The 19,105-nt window shown below is 37.6% G+C and overlaps 1 protein-coding gene across 1 annotated transcript in view; it reads left to right on the forward strand.

The window, feature by feature from the left end:
- LOC101569736 (zinc finger protein 39-like) overlaps positions 1 to 13,469 on the forward strand; it is a 35,330-nt gene extending 21,861 nt beyond the window's left edge. The window contains exons 2-4 of the mRNA XM_012513049.2: positions 6,627 to 6,753; positions 9,555 to 9,647; positions 11,453 to 13,469. Coding sequence (XP_012368503.2) covers positions 6,627 to 6,753; positions 9,555 to 9,647; positions 11,453 to 13,386 — 2,154 coding nt within the window. The 3' untranslated portion in view covers positions 13,387 to 13,469. The remainder of the gene's footprint in view (positions 1 to 6,626; positions 6,754 to 9,554; positions 9,648 to 11,452) is intronic.
- The last annotated feature ends 5,636 nt before the right edge of the window (positions 13,470 to 19,105 follow it).

Raw genomic sequence — 19,105 nt, forward strand, 5'->3', positions numbered from 1 at the left:
AAAAGAACTCTCAGAACTCGTAGCAGATGAAGTAAAGAAGCAACTACAGAAACATAAGCAGGAAACCCAATCTGAAAAAAACACTGCAGTAAAAGAATTTCTAACTGCTTCTAAGGAAGATAGTGACAAAAAAATAGAGGAGATTAGAAAAATGACGGATTCCTTGAATGATCAATACAGGAAAGAAATAGATCGCATGAAGCAGAGTCAAAGAGACATAGAGGAAATATTGGCCATTTGTATTTTTTCATCTTCGAAAGGTATATTCATCTCAGGTGTCCATTTTTGGATTGAGTCTTTGAATTTGGGGGCCCTAATTTTTAAAAATTCTGTAAATGCTCTAGATATAGAAGTCTTTTGTTTGAGGGACAGTCCACTAAATTTTTTTTTCCATTTGTGGGTTTTCTTTTCACTCTGTTGTTGATTTCTTTTGACATGCAAAAGCTTTTTAGTAAGATAAGATTCCAGATGTTGATTCTTTGAAGTATTTCCCATGCAGTTTTTTTTTTCATGAACTCTGCCTACCCCTATATCTTCAAGAGTTCTACCTACTTTGTCTTCCAGTACATTTAATGTTTCTGTTTTAATATTTAGATCTTTGATCCATTTTGACTTTAGGACATGGTGATAGACATGGGTCTAGTTTTAGTCCCATGAGGAAAGCCAGTTCTTTCAGCATTTATTCAAGAGGACATTTTTTTTCCAGTGACCATGTTTAGCCTCTTTGTCAAACATAAGGTGACTGAGTGTCTTTGTAGTTGTGTCTGCATCTTCTAATCTGTTCCACTGATCCTCAGGTCTGTTTTTTTTCCACCTAGTACCATACTGATGATTTTATCACAGTACCTTTGTAGTATAATTTCAAGTCAGGGATGGTGATACCTCCTGCCTTGCCTTTGTTAACAAGATTGCTTTTGCTAGTCTAGTGCTCTTGTTCCAGATGAATTTTAGGAATTTTCTTTAGAATACATTTATTATTTTTTTAAAAATGTATTTAGTACAAGGTCTACAGGGTCTCACTGCACAGATCAGACTTGTAGTGATTCTCCTGTTTTCAGCCTCCCAAGTGCTGGGATTACAGGCATGCACCACCACACCAGTCTTAGCATGTCCTGAGGGCAGGGCTGGCATGGCTTATGGTGCCAGGGATTGAACCCAGGTCCCTGTGCTCTGTTTAAGCAGGTGCTTTAGTCTACTGATCTATCTGGCTGGCCTTTCTAGAATGAATTTAGAATGAATAAATTTTCTAGAATCTACAATGAATTTTGTGTAGATCTGTGAGGTATACTATTAGTATTTTCATTGGGATTGCTTAAAAAGGTTGTGGAAGCATGGCCCTTTTCACAGTGTTGGTTTTTCCTATCCATGAGCAAGGAATATATTTCCATTTTCTGAAATTTGCTTTGCTCCTTTTTTTCAGAGTAATGTAATTTTCACTGTATAAATCTTTTACTTCCTTTGTTAGATTGATTGCTAAGTATTTTGTGTTTTTGGATGCTATTGTGAAGGGTGTGGCTTCCCTAGTTTCTTTCTCAGTTTGTTATTTGTGTACAGCAATGCTATTGATTTTTGAGTGTTGACTTTGTGTCCACCTATGCTACAGAACTTTGTCATTAAATCTAGAAATCATTTGATGGAGTTTTTGAGGTCTTCTATATAGAGTATAATGTTATCTTCAAATAATAACCTCACATCTTCCTTTCTTATCCTTATTCCTTTTATTTTTCTCTCTCATCTAATTGCTCTGGCTACTGTTTCCAGAATTATATTGAATATGAATAGTGATAGTGGACATCCCCCTTGTCTCATTTCTGATTTTAGAGTGAAAGTTTTCAGTGTTTGTCCCTTTAGTATGATGTTGGCTCTTAGTTTGTCATAGATGGCTTTTATCAGAGTGAAGTGAAGACCATTTATTACAGTTTGCTGTATGGCTTTTCATCATGAACGAGTGTTAGACTATCAAAAGCCTTTTCTGCATCTGTTGAGGTGATCATGTGAAGTAAATCTTTGGCTCTGTGTATTACATTTATTAATTTGTGTGTATTGGCCCATCCCTGCATTCCTAGGATGAATCCCAGTTGGTCATAATGTATAATCTTCCTGATGAATTTCTTCATTCTGTTTGCTAGTATTTTATTGAAGATTTTTTTATCTGTGTTCACTAGGGATAGAATGAATTCTATCTGTAGTTCTTTTTTGGTTGGGTCTTTCTCTGATTTTGGTATCAGGGTAATACTTGCCTCCAGGAACAAGTTAGGGAGAAATGCTTCCCTTTCAGTTTCATTAAAGTGTTTGAGAAATATTGGCATTAAATCTTCTCTACATTTATTGTAGAATTCAGCTGTGAATCCATCAGGACTTGAACCTTTATTCGTTGGTAAATTTTTAATTACAGTTTCAATTTCATTAACTCATATTGGGTTATTCAGGATTTTTATATCTTCATTCAGCAGTTAGTAATTCATATATATCTAGGAATTTTTCCTTTCTTCAGTGTTTTCAGTCCTAGGAGAGTTAACAGTTTTTGAAGCATATATTGATGATCCCTTTCTGAATTTCTGTAGGATCTGAATTGATTTTACCCTATTCATTCCTTATTGAATAATTTTTTAAATTTTATTTTTATTCTTTTGTATTTTAGGGAAGGGTCTATAGGGTGTTCAGGGTCTCACTACTAGATCAGACTTGTAGTGACCTGCCTGTTTACAGCCTCCCAAGAGCTGGGATTACAGGTGTATGCCACCACACCCAGTCTCAATTGCCATCTCAGCATGCGCCAGGGGTGGGGTCAGCACAGCAGGCCTTGGGCTCAAATCCCTGGCCCCTGTGCCTGCTTGCAGGCACTTTCATTCCTTCTTGAATAATTTGATTTTTTTTCTTTCCTTTTTTGGATAAGATTAGTTAAGGGTTTATCAATTTTATTTGTTCTTTAAAGAACCAACTCTTTGATTCATGTATGTTGTGTGAATTTCTGCTTTGATTTTTATAATTTCTTCCTTTCTTTGGGCTTTGGGCTTCACTCGCTCTTCTTTTTTTAAAAGTGTGAGGTGCAGCACTAGGCTATTTGTGTTTGTTATATTTTCATAATGTGAGAATTCTCCAGTATAAATTTCTGAGGACTACTTTTATTGCATCCCACAGATTCTGGTAAGTTGTATCTTCATTTTTGTTTTATTGTATGTATAGTTTAATTTCTTCTTTCATTTCATCTGTAACCCATTGGTTGTTTAGGTGGGTGTTATTTAATTTCCATGTGTTTATGGAGTTTTAAAAATTTTTTTGTCAATAATTACAAATTTCATTGTGCTATGGTCAGATAATATACATAGAATAATTTCATTTCTGTTGCATTTACTTAAGCATGTTCTAGTACATGGTCTGTTTTAGAGAATGTCCCGCGTGCATCTGAGAAGAATGTATATTCTGATGTTGTTGGGTAGAATACTCTGTGAAGGTCTGCTAAGTCAATTTGTTCCCAAGTTTTGTTCAGTTTTGTTATTTCTTTGCTGATACTTTTTTTTGGTCCAGCTGATTTATGTCTTCGTGGCAATGGGGCATTAAGGTTCCCCATTATGATTGCATTATTTCTTATTTGATTTTTCTTGTCTGTTAAGTTTTGTCTTATATAGTTGGGTGCTTCCGTATTTGGTGCATATATACTTATGATTATTATCTCTTCCTCTTGCAGTTTTCCCCTAACAAGTTTGTAGTGACCTTCTTTATCTCTTGATCATTCTTGGTTTTAAGTTCACATTGTCTGCAAACAGAATAGTTAGCCCTGCATTTTTCTGGGTTCCTGTTAAATGGAGTATTATTTTCCATTCTTTGACTTCCAGTCTTTGGAATTAAATTTCTTTTTGAGTTAAATGTGTTTCTTGTATACATTATTGGATTTTGTTTCTTGATTCATTTTGCAAATCTGTTTCTTCTGCTTAGTGAATTGAGGCCATTTACATTAATGGTTATAACTAATATGCATTAGCTTATCTTTGTCATGGTTTTTTTCTGCTGTTGATTCCCTACACTTCCCTTCTGTTTAATTGCTTGTCCTGCTTGATTGTTCCTTTATATTGTTGTTTTTGGAACTGTGATCATTTTGTCTCTTTCTAGAATACCTTTCAGTACTTTTCGGTAGTTGGTTTGGTGGTCATGAATTTTTCAGTTCTTTATCATGGCAGTATCTTATTTCTCCATTTTGTTTTTGTTTGAGACAAGGTCTCACTATGCGGTTCAGGCTTGCCTTGTGTTCACTGTTGTAGCCCCCATGCCAGTGTACACTGGTGAGATTATTAGCCCACACCTTCCCAATGTTGTTACACAAGAAAGAACAACTGATTACAACAGACATATCATGCTAGTCACAATAGTACAATTTGCAGCAAGCGCAATTGAGAAACTGACCAACTGTGGTGATTATTGATTTTGTACTTTAGACCATAGGAGCAAAGTCTATAGGTATAAAATAGAACTGATTGTAAATTAGGAACTTGTATGCAAAGCATTCCCCTTGTTAGAGTGGATTTTGGGTTCCTCAGGACAAGACATTTGCCATGTCCCAAGTATTTCCAGCATTGGCTGTCCAACCCAAACAGTAAAACTATGGACCAGGCACCAGTGTTCCTCCCTGGATGGTGGGTGGTTTTCCTCTCCCACGTGGTTCACCACGGTTTCTGAGACTATGATAGTGGGGAGGGGGTGGTGGGCAGGGTTTCCTGCTTTTTTTTTCTTTCTGTTTTCTCTCTCTCTCTCTCTCTCTCTCTCTCTCTCTCTCTCTCTCTCTCTTTTAATAAGTTCTCTATTCTGTGTTTTTAATGCTGTGTCTTGGCCAGGAGCCTGAAGAGGTACTTTGGTAGGTAAGATCCTCAGGAAGAAGAAAGCATATGAAAGAGAGCAGCATGTATCTTTATTGTTCAACTCTTATGCAGGTGGTTATCATATATTTATATTCTTGCATGTTGACTGAACTAGTGCATGTGTAGTTGTCCGCTGCTAAGTCATTCTTTTTTAAAAAATATTCATTTGTTCATTTGATACAGGGTCTTGCTACACAGCTTAGGTTTGTAGTGGTCCTCCTACCTTAGCCTCTCTCCCCACTGCTGGGATTAAAGGTGTGCACTGCCACACCTGATTTTGGTGGCTTGCTTGTTGGGCCTGGGCTTTTGAAGCTGGCACAGAATTCAGTACTGAGGATCCAACTCAGGTCCTTGTACTTGCCAGACAGGCACTTGCACTGCTGAGCTATCTCCCCAGCCCTGCTAAGTCTTTCTTGTATATAGGTTCCCCAGTCTGTACCTGTGCTAGACAGTTGTGTTATGTCCTTAAACCTGGCCAGAGGCATCCTTATCTGCCCCCTGAGTTTTGAAGCCTAAAGCAGTCTGTCTGGAACAGTGCCTCACATGCTGTGTGTGTCTCCTAATATAAGCAGTAATGTGTTGCTCTAGTTTCTTTCCCTTTAAAAGACTCTTACTTGGAGATATAGCTTGGCGGTCCAGCACCTGCCTGGTAAAAGACTCAAGGTATTCACTATTCTCCTCTCATGGGATGACTTGCAAAATGCCTATCTGTTCAGGTAACTTACTACTTTTTATTGGCCCCTCATTATTTATGTCTTAGGAAGTGGATGATATTGACTTCTATATGGGTACTACAAATTGTTTTATTTAAAAAGGAAATAGAACCTGCCATGAATGTAATTTAGAAGTAATTTACCTGTAATAGAGAATACCTGAAGATCAAGTTGTTTGAATTAGGTCAAGTTTTTAAATGCAAAAGCACAAGTTTATCATTGACTGACCATGTCTTTTGCTTTCTCATTTATCTCAGCCCAGGAACACACATGTTAGCCTGTGGTTTTTTGTGTGTTTTCACAACTTCTGTTAACAGCTTCATCTTCATAAGAACACATTTAGAAGATCTGAGCCTGTCATTTTAGTGATGAACACCTGGTAACACAAGCTTTTTTTTTTCTGCTGCATTATTACTCTTGTCTACATTGAGCAAATGCCATAGGTTATTGAATATATTATTTCCAGTGTGTATTTATGCTTAAGTCTTCACACTAGATTGTTAGGAACAGAATAGTTTTGCTAGCAACGAAACAGTATATAAAGGAGAGCTGAGTGTGGTGGTGTACTCCTGTAATCCTAGCACTCAGGAAGCTGAGGCAGGAGAATCACTGAGTTCAAGGCTAGCTAGGGCTACACAGTAAGCTCAAGCCCAGTTTGAACTACGTAGCATCACTTCTCAAACAAACCTAAAAATTAATAGTTTTGTTTGGTCTGTGGTATGTTGAATTCTGGGGATTCAACACAGGACCATCGCAACAAGCTACATCTCCAGCCTTTGTATTTCTGGAGAGGGTCTTATTATGCTACCAGTAGACCAAGCTAGGCTCCACTTGGAACCCTCTTATCTCACTCTTCCCAAGTGCTGAGATTATATTTGAATACTAAATTAGTACAGAGACAAGATTTTTTTCCTCCTATAATGTGGAGTACAAATCAAGTTACATCTTGCAAAAAAAACACATGTAAGACATAGCTTCATATAGAAGGGTTAATCCCCACATTCCTGCTTTTTTGGCCCAATGCAGACAGTTTGGGTTGATGAGAAATGTTCCCTTACAGGGCCTGGTATCATTTGAGGATGTTTCTGTGAACTTCACCTGGGAGGAGTGGAAGGACCTCAGCGATGCCCAGAGGAACCTCTACAGAGAAGTGATGCTGGAGACCTACAGTAATCTGGTGGCTTTGGGTGAGTGAAAACCCCAGTCCAATAACTTGAGTAGCTGCTACTTTATTTTTGGTTAGTAAATGTAAGGACCATGTCCAAGTTTTAATGCTGCTTTTATATATTTTCAGCTGCCATGTACCATTTGTATATTTATAGGGTAGAACATGGCTTTCAGTACATGAATACCACCTGTATTGATTAAATCAGAGTAATTGACAGATCTCTTACCTTACATATTTATCAGTGGTTTGCATTGGGAACGTTAAAATCTTGTCTACTAATTTTTTTGAAATATTCAGTTAATTATTGCTAATCTATGAAACATGAGAAGTTTTTGTTCCTATGCAGCTGTACGCTTGTATGCATTAACCATCTCTCCATCCTTCCCTTTTCCTATGTGCTGTCCAGGATCTACTAACCACTGTTTTGTTCTGTATTTCTTTGAGATACAGTTTAACTGGCACATATAAGGGAGAATATGTAGCACTTATCTTTCTGTGCTTGACTCATTGCCTAATGTATGTCTTCTAATTTCATCCATGTTGCTACAAATGAAAGAATTTTGCTTGCTTTTAAAATGGCTCAGTAATATATCCATGGGTATACATACCACATTTTCTTTATCCATTTATCAGTTGATGGATACCTGATCCAACAACTATGAGTTGGGTCTACAGCATGACCTTTGTGAATAGTGCTGCAGTAAATGTAAAAGTACAGATTTTTCTTACATCTGTAAGAGTTGCCAAAAATCCTACAGTTTCAGCATTGTTGACAAGTCCCAAGTCCTAAGTCTCCTCCAAGACCTAAGACAAACTCTTAGCTGTGAGCTCCTATCCAAATGAAAATTACATACTTCCAACATTCAATGGCATAAGGTAAACATTATCATTGCAAAAGGTATAAACGGGATACAAAGCATTGGGACCAAAGCAAGTCCAAAATGCAGCAGGGCACACATTAAGTCCTATAGTTCCATGTTCAGTGGAACTGAGGCAGCCTGTGATGAGTTTTCAGTTCCATGTGGCTGCACCTCTATGGCATTGCTGCTGATTGTAGCTTCCATGGCTTTCTCTTGGGCTGGCATTATTCCCTCCTTGCAGCTTTCCTTGGATGATCCATGTTTCTGACTTTTCCAAACTTACGGGGTTTCTGACGCAGTGAATGGTTGCCCTCTGCCATGTGTACTCTTCCTTGGAGCCAGCCAAGTATGCACTGAAACCTCTACTAACTGTAAGCTAAATAACTTCCTTAATTTAGGTGTTTGGTATATTCTCCCAGTAATGAGAGAAAAGTAACTAGGATAGAGTTCAGTACCAGAGAAGTGGGGTCAGTGCTGTGATGATATACCTGACCATGTGGATTATAAGCCTTTGGGAATGCCTTATGGGAAGGCATTATGTTTGTCACTCACAGCTTTACACATTGCTCTCTCAGGGGCACACTGACTGGCCTCCTAGGCCTTCTGAAATCTAGGTGGAAGCCTACTTAACCTCAGAATTGTTGCATTCTGCCTGCGCCTAAAACCAGTGCCACTTGGATGAAGCCAAGGTCCTTTGCTAGCTGGAGCAGTAGCCAGGATTTCTTCTTTCTTGGCTGTAGGGGTCGATTGCCTGGCTGAGCATTCTTCTCCTGATTCAGGGAACAGGATCTAGTAACAGGATCTAGTTACTTTTCTCTCGTTACTGGGAGAATATACCTGACACCCAAATTAAGGCAGTTATTTAGCTCACAGTTAGTAGAGGTTTCAGTGCATACTTGCTTCAAGGTAAAGTACACATGGCAGAGGGGAACCATTCACTACATCAGAAAACAGCAAAGAGCAAAGGGAGGACCAGCAGTAGCTGCTAAGAATCCTCTTTCCCTCCTTACATCTGTGTGCAGATTATTTACCCCAGGGTGGGTGTAGTACTCACACCCATAATCTCAGCATTGGATCAAGAATTAATTACAGGGCTGGGAAGATAGCTCAGCAGCATAAGCACCTGCCTGGCAAGCACAAGGTTCTCAGTTTGATCCCCAGCACCACAAAAAAAAAGAAAGAAAGAAAGAAAGAAAGAAAGAATGAATGAATTACAAACTATAGAAGCCAATCCATGACGTCATGAAGCTTTGGGGGGGACAGCTAGACACAAACCATAACAGTATACATGGTGACTTGTTTTATAACACATAATCTGGCATGTTTTGGAGAATGTCCATGATATCTTGGAATAGATTATATTGGAGAATGTCCATGGTATCTTGGAATAGATTATATTCTGATCATGTTGAATGAAACATTCTGAAGACTTTAAAATTGAGTGTTTTATCTGACTTACTGAGGTTTTCTTTTCTAGGATTTCTTTTCTTATGTATTTGGCACACGGTCTCACTACACAGCTCAGACTTGGTGATCCTCCTGTTTTTGCCTCCCCAGTGCTGGGATCATACACCACCATGCCTGGACTTGTTTCTGGCTCAGTGCTCCTGTGGGTAGAGCCAGTGCAGCTGCACTTGCCCAAGCAGGCGATTAGTCCATGAGGCTATCTTGCTGGCCCCTAGGATTTCTGATTGGTTGTTTCCAACATTTTCTGTTGTTTTACTGATACCATCTTTCCCATCTTGCATTGTCTTCTTTAATTTAGTCAGCTGATTTATAACTTATTTGAGTTCACTTATTCTAGTAATTGATACATTTACCTGTTTATCTTTTTTTAACCTCATTGATCCTTTTAACTATCAGTTTTTGACATCATTTTTCTCTAATTTGTTCTACTTTACTCTCTGTGGGGTAATCCTTTGGGGATTTATTTATCTTTTGTATTTTTTCTCATTAACAGGACACTGCAGTACCAAACCTGATGTGATCTTCAAGTTAGAGCAAGGATCTGAGCCATGCCTGGTGGAAGAAGCCTCAAGCCAGAGCCTCCCAGGTCAGTTGATGCATACTGAAGAGCTGTTTTCACTATTTTTTTTCTTATGTACCAATAGCTGATCCCATTACTTTGTAGGTGTGTTTTCTACAGCTTAAAGGCTGTCATATATAAATCTCATTTTCTTTTTTGTTGTTGATGTATATTTTGTCAGGTTTACAAAGAAGACAATTCTATGGATCTTACAAATTTTTTTAGATCTTTTCTCTAGGTTCTTGGATTGTCCATACACTGATTTTTTTCCTCTCAGACATTCATACATACATTCTTTTTAACATTTCCCTTTTTTTTGCGGAACCGGGGATTGAACTCAGGACCTTGCATTTGCCAGGCATAACATTTGCTTTTTGATTACCTTAGAGACACTGGTCTTTTTTACTTGCAAGGATTAATACATACTAATTATGCAGGCCATTTTGTTGAAGGATAATATTGAACCAATCTGTAGTGTTGGATAGTTAGATGAAAGCCCCAAAGAATGTTTCATGAGAATGAGTTAAAAAGTAGGATATGACGTTTTATTTAAGGAATGATGTCTGGTGTGTGGCCTGCATTTTAAGAAATGTTATAATAAAAATTATTAGAAAATGTTGTAATGTTACTTAAATTAATTAAATTATGTATCTTATGTGTGGCCCAGGACAATTTCCATTTGCTTATAAATTGTGGTGTGGGAGGGCCAGCCAAATAGCTCAGCAGATTAAAGTGCTTGCAAGCAGGCGCAGGGGCCAAGGCTTCAATTCCCAGGCCTACTGTGCCTGCCCCGCCCCCAGGGCACGCTGAGATGGCAGTTGAGACTGGGCATGGTGGCACACGCCTGTAATCCCAGCTCTTGGGAGGCTGTTAGACAGGCAGATCACTATGAGTCCGATCTAGTAATGAAATCCTTCTCCCCGCCACAAAATAAACAAATTGGCAAATCAGTAGCTTAATGCCAGTATTTAAATCCTACTTATTCAGGCAGTCGCTAGCGAATTGGTGAGAAAACAAGAATTTTAGTATCAAGCCCTATATGTGACATCAGAATTTATGTAAGTGAGGAGTACCTAGCATATATGCATGGAGAGCATGGGATTCTGGAATTGTAGGACAGCCAGAAGATCTTGGGTAAGAAGGACAAATAATGGGCTGGTGAGATGGCTCAGTGGTCTAAAGCACCTACTTAGAACAAGCTAAGCAAAGCACAGGGACTGCAGTTCAATCCCCAGCACCACATGCCAACCAGCCCTGCCCCCTGGTGGGCTGAGCTGGCCACACACACACACACACACACACACACACAAAATAAATAATTTTTTTAAAAAAAGGACAAATAAACTAAGGATTTCATCTTGCAGGCTCCTAATTTCTCTGTGGGAATGAAATTCATAGTTAGCTTTTATACTTTTCTTTGTGAAAGACATTGAGAGATGATAGATTTGCATAAGAAACTCCATTTTCTTTCCAAGTAGAAGAAAGTGGAACTTCTAAACACAAAAGCCATCTAAAGCAGAGTTCCCAAGCAGGCATACATGTGCCTAGAAACTTGAGTGTATGTCCAAGTATCCAGAAAAATATATTGCAACAAAGGTAGGTACAGTGCAACTACAGAACCAAATAATGTAGTCTAATAGGAAGACAGACTTGGATTTCTGAACTTGTTATAGTTCTGAGAACCATAATTTCCTTGATTCATTAAGCATGAGATGCACATACTTCATAAATTATTTTGAAATCTCGTGTCACTAAGATGTGGCAGTTTTTTACCTTTCAATTTTTAAGAAATGTTTGTTTCACTGAGATTACTATTTTTTGTATCATTTTAGATGTCCAGAAAGTAAATGGTCTTATTCAGAAAATCCAGAAAAATAATAAATACTTTTGGCAAGTTGCAATCACATCCGCTGAGGAGATGGTTGAAATGGGAAAACCATTTAATATGAACTCAAGCTATAATTCAGTTCTGAATATAAATAATCTAAAGAATGGAAACAATTCTAGAATGAAGCCTGAGGAACTTTATATTTGGCAAAATGTGCTTCTCTCTGGTGATCCGTATGAGATGCAGACTGGAGAGGAGCCTGTTGTCCTTAATGTAACTGGGAAATCCTGCATACTTCCTGAACATCTTAGTATGCATAACAAGGTTCAAGGTGTGCAAAAGCACTTTCAATATTATGGACAAGAGAAAGTCTTCAACATGAAAACGGTATTGACGCATACAAGGATTCATGTGGGAGAGAGTTCCAGTAAATTCAATGAATATGAGAAAGACTTTGATAAGATAGCATTTATTTCTGGAGAGATGACTCAGGTAAGGGAGAAATCATTTGAATATAATGTCTGCCAGAAAGCATTACGTAAAAAGGCTAAACTCTTTAACCATGAGAAAATTCACAAAAGACAAAAATATTATGAATGTAATGATTTGGGAGAACCTTTCATTAGCAAATTGTTTGTTGCAAAACACCAGAGAAAACATGTAGAAGAACAGACCTATAGATGTAATAAATGTGAGAAGTTTTTCTGTCAAAAGACAGAGCTCAATATACATCAGAAAATCCACAGAGAAGCAAAACTCTATGAAGATTATGAATGTGAAAGCAACTTTAACCAGAAGCAAAACCTCAGCAGGTGTCTGAAAACTCACACAGGTGAGAAGCCTTATGAATGTAATATGTGTGAAAAAGCCTTTTATCGGAAGTCACATCTCAACAGGCATCAAAGAATTCACACTGGTGAAAAACCCTACGAATGTAAAGAATGTAGGAAAACTTTCTACCATAAATCATCCCTCATTATACACCAGAGAACTCATACAGGTGAGAAACCGTATGACTGCACAAAATGTAGGAAGGCTTTTTACTGTAAGTCAGACCTTACAATACATCAAAGAACTCACACAGGTGAGAAACCATATGAATGTGAAGAATGTAGGAAAACTTTCTACTCTAAGTCACACCTCACAATACATCAGGGCATTCATACAGGTGGAAAACCATATGCTTGTGAAGAGTGCAGGAAAACATTCAACCGGAAGTCTAATCTGACTGTACATAAGAGAACCCATACAGGTGAGAAACCCTATGCATGTAATATATGTGGAAAATCCTTTTACCGGAAGTCTCACCTCAGTACACACCAGGGAACACACAGAGGTGAGAAACCATATGAATGCAAAGAGTGTAAGAAAACATTCAATCATAAGGCAGCCCTCACTGTACATCAGGGAACTCATACAGGAAATAAACCATATGCATGTGGAGAATGTAAAAAAACTTTCCTTCATAAGTCATCTCTCACTGTGCATCAGAGAAGTCACACAGGTAACAAACCTTACACGTGTGAAGAATGTAGTAAAGCTTTCTACTGTAAGTCACACCTCACTGTGCACCAGAGAACTCATACAGGTGAGAAACCTTATGAATGTCAAGAATGTGAGAAATCCTTTCACCAGAAGTCATACCTCAGCAGGCATCTGTTAACACATGAAGCAGAGAAACAATTTGAATGTAAACAGTGTGGGAAAACTTTCTACCATAAGGCATCTCTCATTATACATCAGAGAACTCACACAGGTGAAAAACCCTATGAATGTCAACACTGTGAAAAAGCCTTTCACAAGAAGTCAAACCTCACCAGGCATCAGATAACTCATGAAAATGAGAAACAATTAGAATGTAAAAAATGTAAGAAAGCTTTCTCCCATAAGTCATCCTTTATTATCCATCAGAGGGCTCACATGGAAGAAATTGTGTGAGTATAATAAATATGGAAAACTCTTACCAGAAGCCAACCTGAAAAAACATCTGGGAATTCACACAGAGGAGACAACCTAGAAACACAATGAATATGAGATTTTTTTTGTGAGAAGACACACAATTAACAGGCATCAAGGAGCACACATACAGTAGTTCTCTGTAGCAGATATATGCTGTATCGTCCAAGATTATTATTTTCTATGGAATATGCAGCTTGTATTTTTCAGCCTCTAATACTGTTTTGAACCACATACTGGAACTATACTGTAGAATGTGGATATTTTAAGCCTAGCCCACATAATCTATTAAATCCTTTTTTGGTTCTTTTCCTTGAGTTCTTACACTTTGGACCTGAAACAAATCTGGCTGTTGAGGCTGATCTTAAGAGCCATAGGTCATTGTGTTTAAGACAAGCAATTGATTGCCTATTCTTACCCTTATCCCTTTATATTCCTATGCAGTTCACATGAGTGAGAAGTACTCTGTTGAACAATTTTTGTTTGTTTGTTTGCATTACAGTGTAAACCTGTAATAGCTAATTCCCTTTAGAAGCTTTATGAAAGATGTTAGAGCCGTCCTTCAATATTGCACAGTGCTATACAGTGATATATATACAAGATTCACTGTATATCAGATGTTAGATCTGTCCTTCAATATTGCACAGTTCACACACAAGAAATCTAACACCTTTAATTTTCAAGTTAATAGATGGGGGCGTTGGGGAGATGGCTCAGTGGAGTAAGTGCTTCCGTGGCAAGCACAAGGGCCTGAGTTCAATCCCTGGTTCCGCCAAAAAAAAAATAATAATATATGGGAAAGATGCATTTGTTGACAGGTTGTATCAAATAGAGAATGGTTTAGTGGGAACATTTCATTGAACACCTTAAGGCAGATATTTATAAATTGTGTGAAAGTTTCCAATGTATCTTTGTATTGGATATTATGAAGGAAGGATAACTCAGTTTGTGTAATATAAATGGTTGGTTTTCAAATGGAAATGTTAAATATAGTATTGGAAATCATTTTTTTAAGAATATTTCACTATATACCAGTATTAAATATGAATGATAGTATTTTCTGTTAAGAGTACATTGGGCATTTGTTATTGTTGCATTTGGGTATTGGGCATTGCTGTTATCATGTAGTGGAAGTCAGACATGCAGTTCAGCAGTCTACAGTGCATCACAAAACATTCCATAACATATTAGTATTTTGTCTTAACATACTTTGCTTTTTGGGACCCAGTATACTGTGCAGAGTATATGTATAGTTTTTGTAATATAATGAGGGGCTGAGAGTATACCTCATTGTTAGGATATGTGCTTACCATGCATGATGGCCTACTTTCAATGCTCAGCTTAAACAAGGCAAAGATTTTGTCTTAAGTGCCATCATGGGCCATTTATATTTTGTTATATATCATCTCAGATATTGTACTGTTTTGTTTCCTGTCCTCCTAATGTTTATAAATGTGTGTGGACATAATAAAAATATCTTGTTGGTAACAAGGATTCTTTTCTAATGTACAAAGCTAACGGAAGCATTCATATGGAAATACACAGATCAAGCATGTAACTGTTCATAACTGAAATCTGAGGTAATTTAGTTACTGGTGAACATCCTCAATGAAAAGCAGTCTGTTTTCCTTTTTGTCTTGTTTGTTTTAAATTGGACAGCAGGATAAGTGTGAAAGTGTAGAATGAATGCTGTCTACTGGTGAACATATGCATTTCTCTTTCCTGTGATAGAGTGCCGTGACTATACTTTCCCAGGAAATTGTCAACATACAATGACTTTAGACCTAGACTTCACTGGGCTTCTATTTATGTAGAAAAAGAGCATATTAATGTACCCTGACACAAATGGTTATTATGAGTAGTAAATTAGGGTTTTGGATAGTACCTGGCATGTGGTAAGCTGCTGTGATGATGGCCATTATCACAGTTTATAAAATTACTTTTAAAAATTTACCTATTTGGTACAGGTCTCACTGCACAGCTCACACTCACAGTGATCCTCCTGTTTTCAGCCTCCCCAAACACTGTGATTACAGGTGTGTGCCACAATTCCTAGAATTGGTGGCCAGCTCAGTGCACAGCCTGTGGTGCTGGGGATCAAACTTTGGTCCCTGAGCTTGCCTAAACAGGCACTTAATCCACTGGGCTATCTCTCCAGCCCAATAAAATTAGTCTTTTTTTTTTTTTTTTTGTGGATCCAGGGATTGAACTCAGGCCCTTGCGCTTGCCAGGGAAGCGCTTATTCCACTGAGCCATCTCTCTGACCCAAGAAAATTAGTCTTAAATGAATATTACAACAGAATGTTGTTTGGCAACACAATACCCATTTCACTTTTTGTCAGTATCATGACTGATTTTAAAAATAATTGTTTGGCATTACTCTTTTTTTTGTGGAACCAGGGATTGAACTCAGGCCCTTGTGCTTGCCAGGGAAGCGCTTATTTCATTGAGCTATCTCCCCGGCCCCTTTGCTGTAGTAGCTGTTTTTGGCTAAGCCCTTGAGCCAGTTGACACAGTAAAGATTTTATGGCATGTCTGGAGTGTTCCTACAAAGAAAGACATGAAAAAAATGGCTCCTCTCTTGCGAGATAGTGGTCTTTGTGAACATATTTCTTGATTGCATATTTTGACTCTTGTGTGATACCACATACTGACAAGGCAGAAAGCTGTAGCACTGAAATGAAAATATATGTGAATCACTACTGAAACCTCTGGAGCTTTTCTTTTGGGGAGATCATTATAGAACATCAGGTTTCTATTTGTGCATAAGCAAAGGCCACTATTATCTGTAAGATAACATTTATGTATTAATCTAGTTTCTGTGAGTCAGTCCCCTCTGCCACCTGCAGTGCAACAATTCATCTCAGATTTGCTAATTGCAAGTCGAAAATTTAAACTACCAGTATGTGCACTGATTTGTAAGGGGGAAAAAAACCCTTAATTTTGGACATTTTATAGAAAAGACCCCCAGAACATCTGTCTTTATTCAAGAGTTGGTTATGGAGTAAAAACTTTTTTAGAAACAGAACAAAATACATTTTTTTTTTTTTTTTTGCTGAGACATAATACCTGGCAACGACAAGTTAAAGGAGGAAAGTTTTAGTTCTGCTAACAATTTGTAGTGTTTTCAGCCCATAGTTGGCTGCTCCAGTGCACGGCAGTGTGGCAGAGGGCATTGCAGAGGTGAAACAGTTTGTGGTGGAGCTGCTAGGAGGCAACAAGTAGCCTGCCTTCTTTCTGTCCCTTTATATTCTATGCAGGCTACAAGCCTATTGATTCATGCTGTATACACCTGTGCTGGGGCTTCCATTATCCAGAACCGGAACCATGATCAACCAATTGAGTAATCATGTGCCCATAACCCTCATTCACAATCCCTAGATCCAACCATCTCCAAGAAGCCCCATCTATGAGCATATGAGGGTTTGGTGGTCATCTGGACTTAAGCCATAATGTACTGATAAGAGGTTAGTCTCAGAGTTTTATAGAAGTTGTAAATCTCTACCTTGCAACAGCTTTAGTCTACAGTTAAAATTAGATAACTCAAAGGAATGAACAGGTCTGTGATCATTGTGGAGACTGATTGTTCATTAGTTGCAGAATGTGAATGATGTTCAGGAAATAGTAATAATAGAAGCAAAGCCAGAACAATGTAATAAATGGGCACAAAATTATTAGTTATCAATTTTTAGTGTTAAAGCATAGTACCCCCAATACTGATTTTCTTCCACAATCTGGGAAGGATGGGGGAGGGAAATGAATATGTTCACAGGTGAAGTTGAATAGAATAATTTCTAGTGTCCCACAGCCCAGGCCAAAGTGGTTGAGAATTGTAATTGTATATTTAAAAATATGTATATATGAGAGGATTTGGCCCGTTTCCTATAGAAACAAGTAATAAATGTGAGATCATGGATATCTCATTTTCATCAGTAAGCATACTCATTGAAAAACACTCTATACACCCATAAATATGTACAGTTACAAAATGGATAATATGTGTAAATATGAACGTTAATGATGGTTTTTGTTTTTGTTTTTTTGTACTGGGAATAGAACTGAGGACCTTGTGCTTGCCAGGCAGGCACTTATGCTGCTGAGGTACATCCCCAGCCCTGAAGTCTGTAATGAAATGAATTTGAAGGACAGTTATTGTATGGTAATGGAAAAATTAAGTTTCCTAGGAACATGAAAAGTTTAGGAAATTATTGGAAATTGCACAGTATGAGATTTTGTCTTTCTAGAAACAATAATTGGAACTAGTAGCTATCTATGATACTTTAGTACAGGCTGGTAATATAGATACATATAGATATATCAGTGGGAATGAATAGGCAAGAGAGAAATAATCTGGGTTTATGGAGAAATGTTTCCCGCAACACAGACTCAATAGAGAAAGAATGATGCAGTTTATGTTGAAAGCAACCCATTGTGAAAATGTAAGTCTCATACTTGATACAAGATAAATTCTACATGTTCTAAATAGTTTCTGAAGAAAAGTGGCTAGCATTAACCCATATCCATTTCTAAAATTTTAGTTTGGTGGTACATGTCAAAAGGAAGCAGAGTATATATTGTGATTTAGATCTGAAATGTTCCCCAGTAGTTTCATGTGTTCAGAGATGGGTCTTTGAGAGGTGACTGAATCAGGATGGCTCTTACGTCAACCATGGGTGGTGAGTTTATAATTGGATAAGATGAACTCCCTTAGATTTTTCCTTAATGTGTATCCATATTTCCCCCTTAAGCACATTGTAAAAGAATACTTAAAAGAGGTAATAACCTGTTAAAATGTTTGTAGAGGGCCAGGGAGATGGCTCAGTGGAATAAGCACTTCCCTGGCAAGCGCAAGGCCCTGAGTTCAATCCCCAGTTCGGCAAACAAAACAAAACAAAGTTTGTAGAATGCTTGGCAAATATATATTTCTCTTTATTAAAAGTTATGAAAAGGTATTTACTATACTAAGATAGAGGAAAACTCTAAAGGCATGTACTAAGAAACTGTTTTTGAAATAAAAATGTAAAAAGTCCTGATTAAACAAGAAATACAAATGTGAACTGGGCATGTTAACACATGCCTGTAATTTCAGCAACCTGGGAAACTGAGGCACAGGAATCATATTTAAGGCTGGCCTGGAGAACTAAGTGATTTAACAAGACCTTCCTGTCTCAAAGATAAAAAGGGCTGTACATGTTACTAGGTCGAAAGGCCATTGTTTCCCAATACTAGAACAAAACAAAACATCAAAAAAAAATTAGTTAATGAGATACAATTTCCACACATCAAATCAGGTCCCCATTTAAATTATGTGTGTGTGTGTGTGTGTGTGTGTAAGATCCTGAGTTCCATCCCTGGTACCAAAAAGAAAGGAAGAATGATTACTGAAAAAGTAAATATGAAGGAAATTGTGATGTACAGAGAGAGCATGTCCACGAAAGTATACATAGTATTACATACTAGTGAACATGACTTTAAAAATATTTAGTCTCAAGCCCAACTATTTTGTTTCTGTGAATTCATTTGGAAGGATGTATTTACTATGATCTCTTCTGTGAAAGTACTATCCACTGTCTTCCTAACTTTGGTAACAGGAAAACAGAAACTAGTTATAAAATTTGGAAGACTTAAACATTAGTGTGATAGTAGGATTATGTTACCCTTGCTGGTTATAATCTAAAGACACAAGAGTTTTCATGAACAT

The sequence above is a fragment of the Octodon degus genome, unplaced genomic scaffold, assembly GCF_000260255.1.
Source record: "Octodon degus isolate 3935 unplaced genomic scaffold, OctDeg1.0 scaffold00310, whole genome shotgun sequence".
In the NCBI taxonomy this organism is placed as follows: Eukaryota; Metazoa; Chordata; class Mammalia; order Rodentia; family Octodontidae; genus Octodon; species Octodon degus.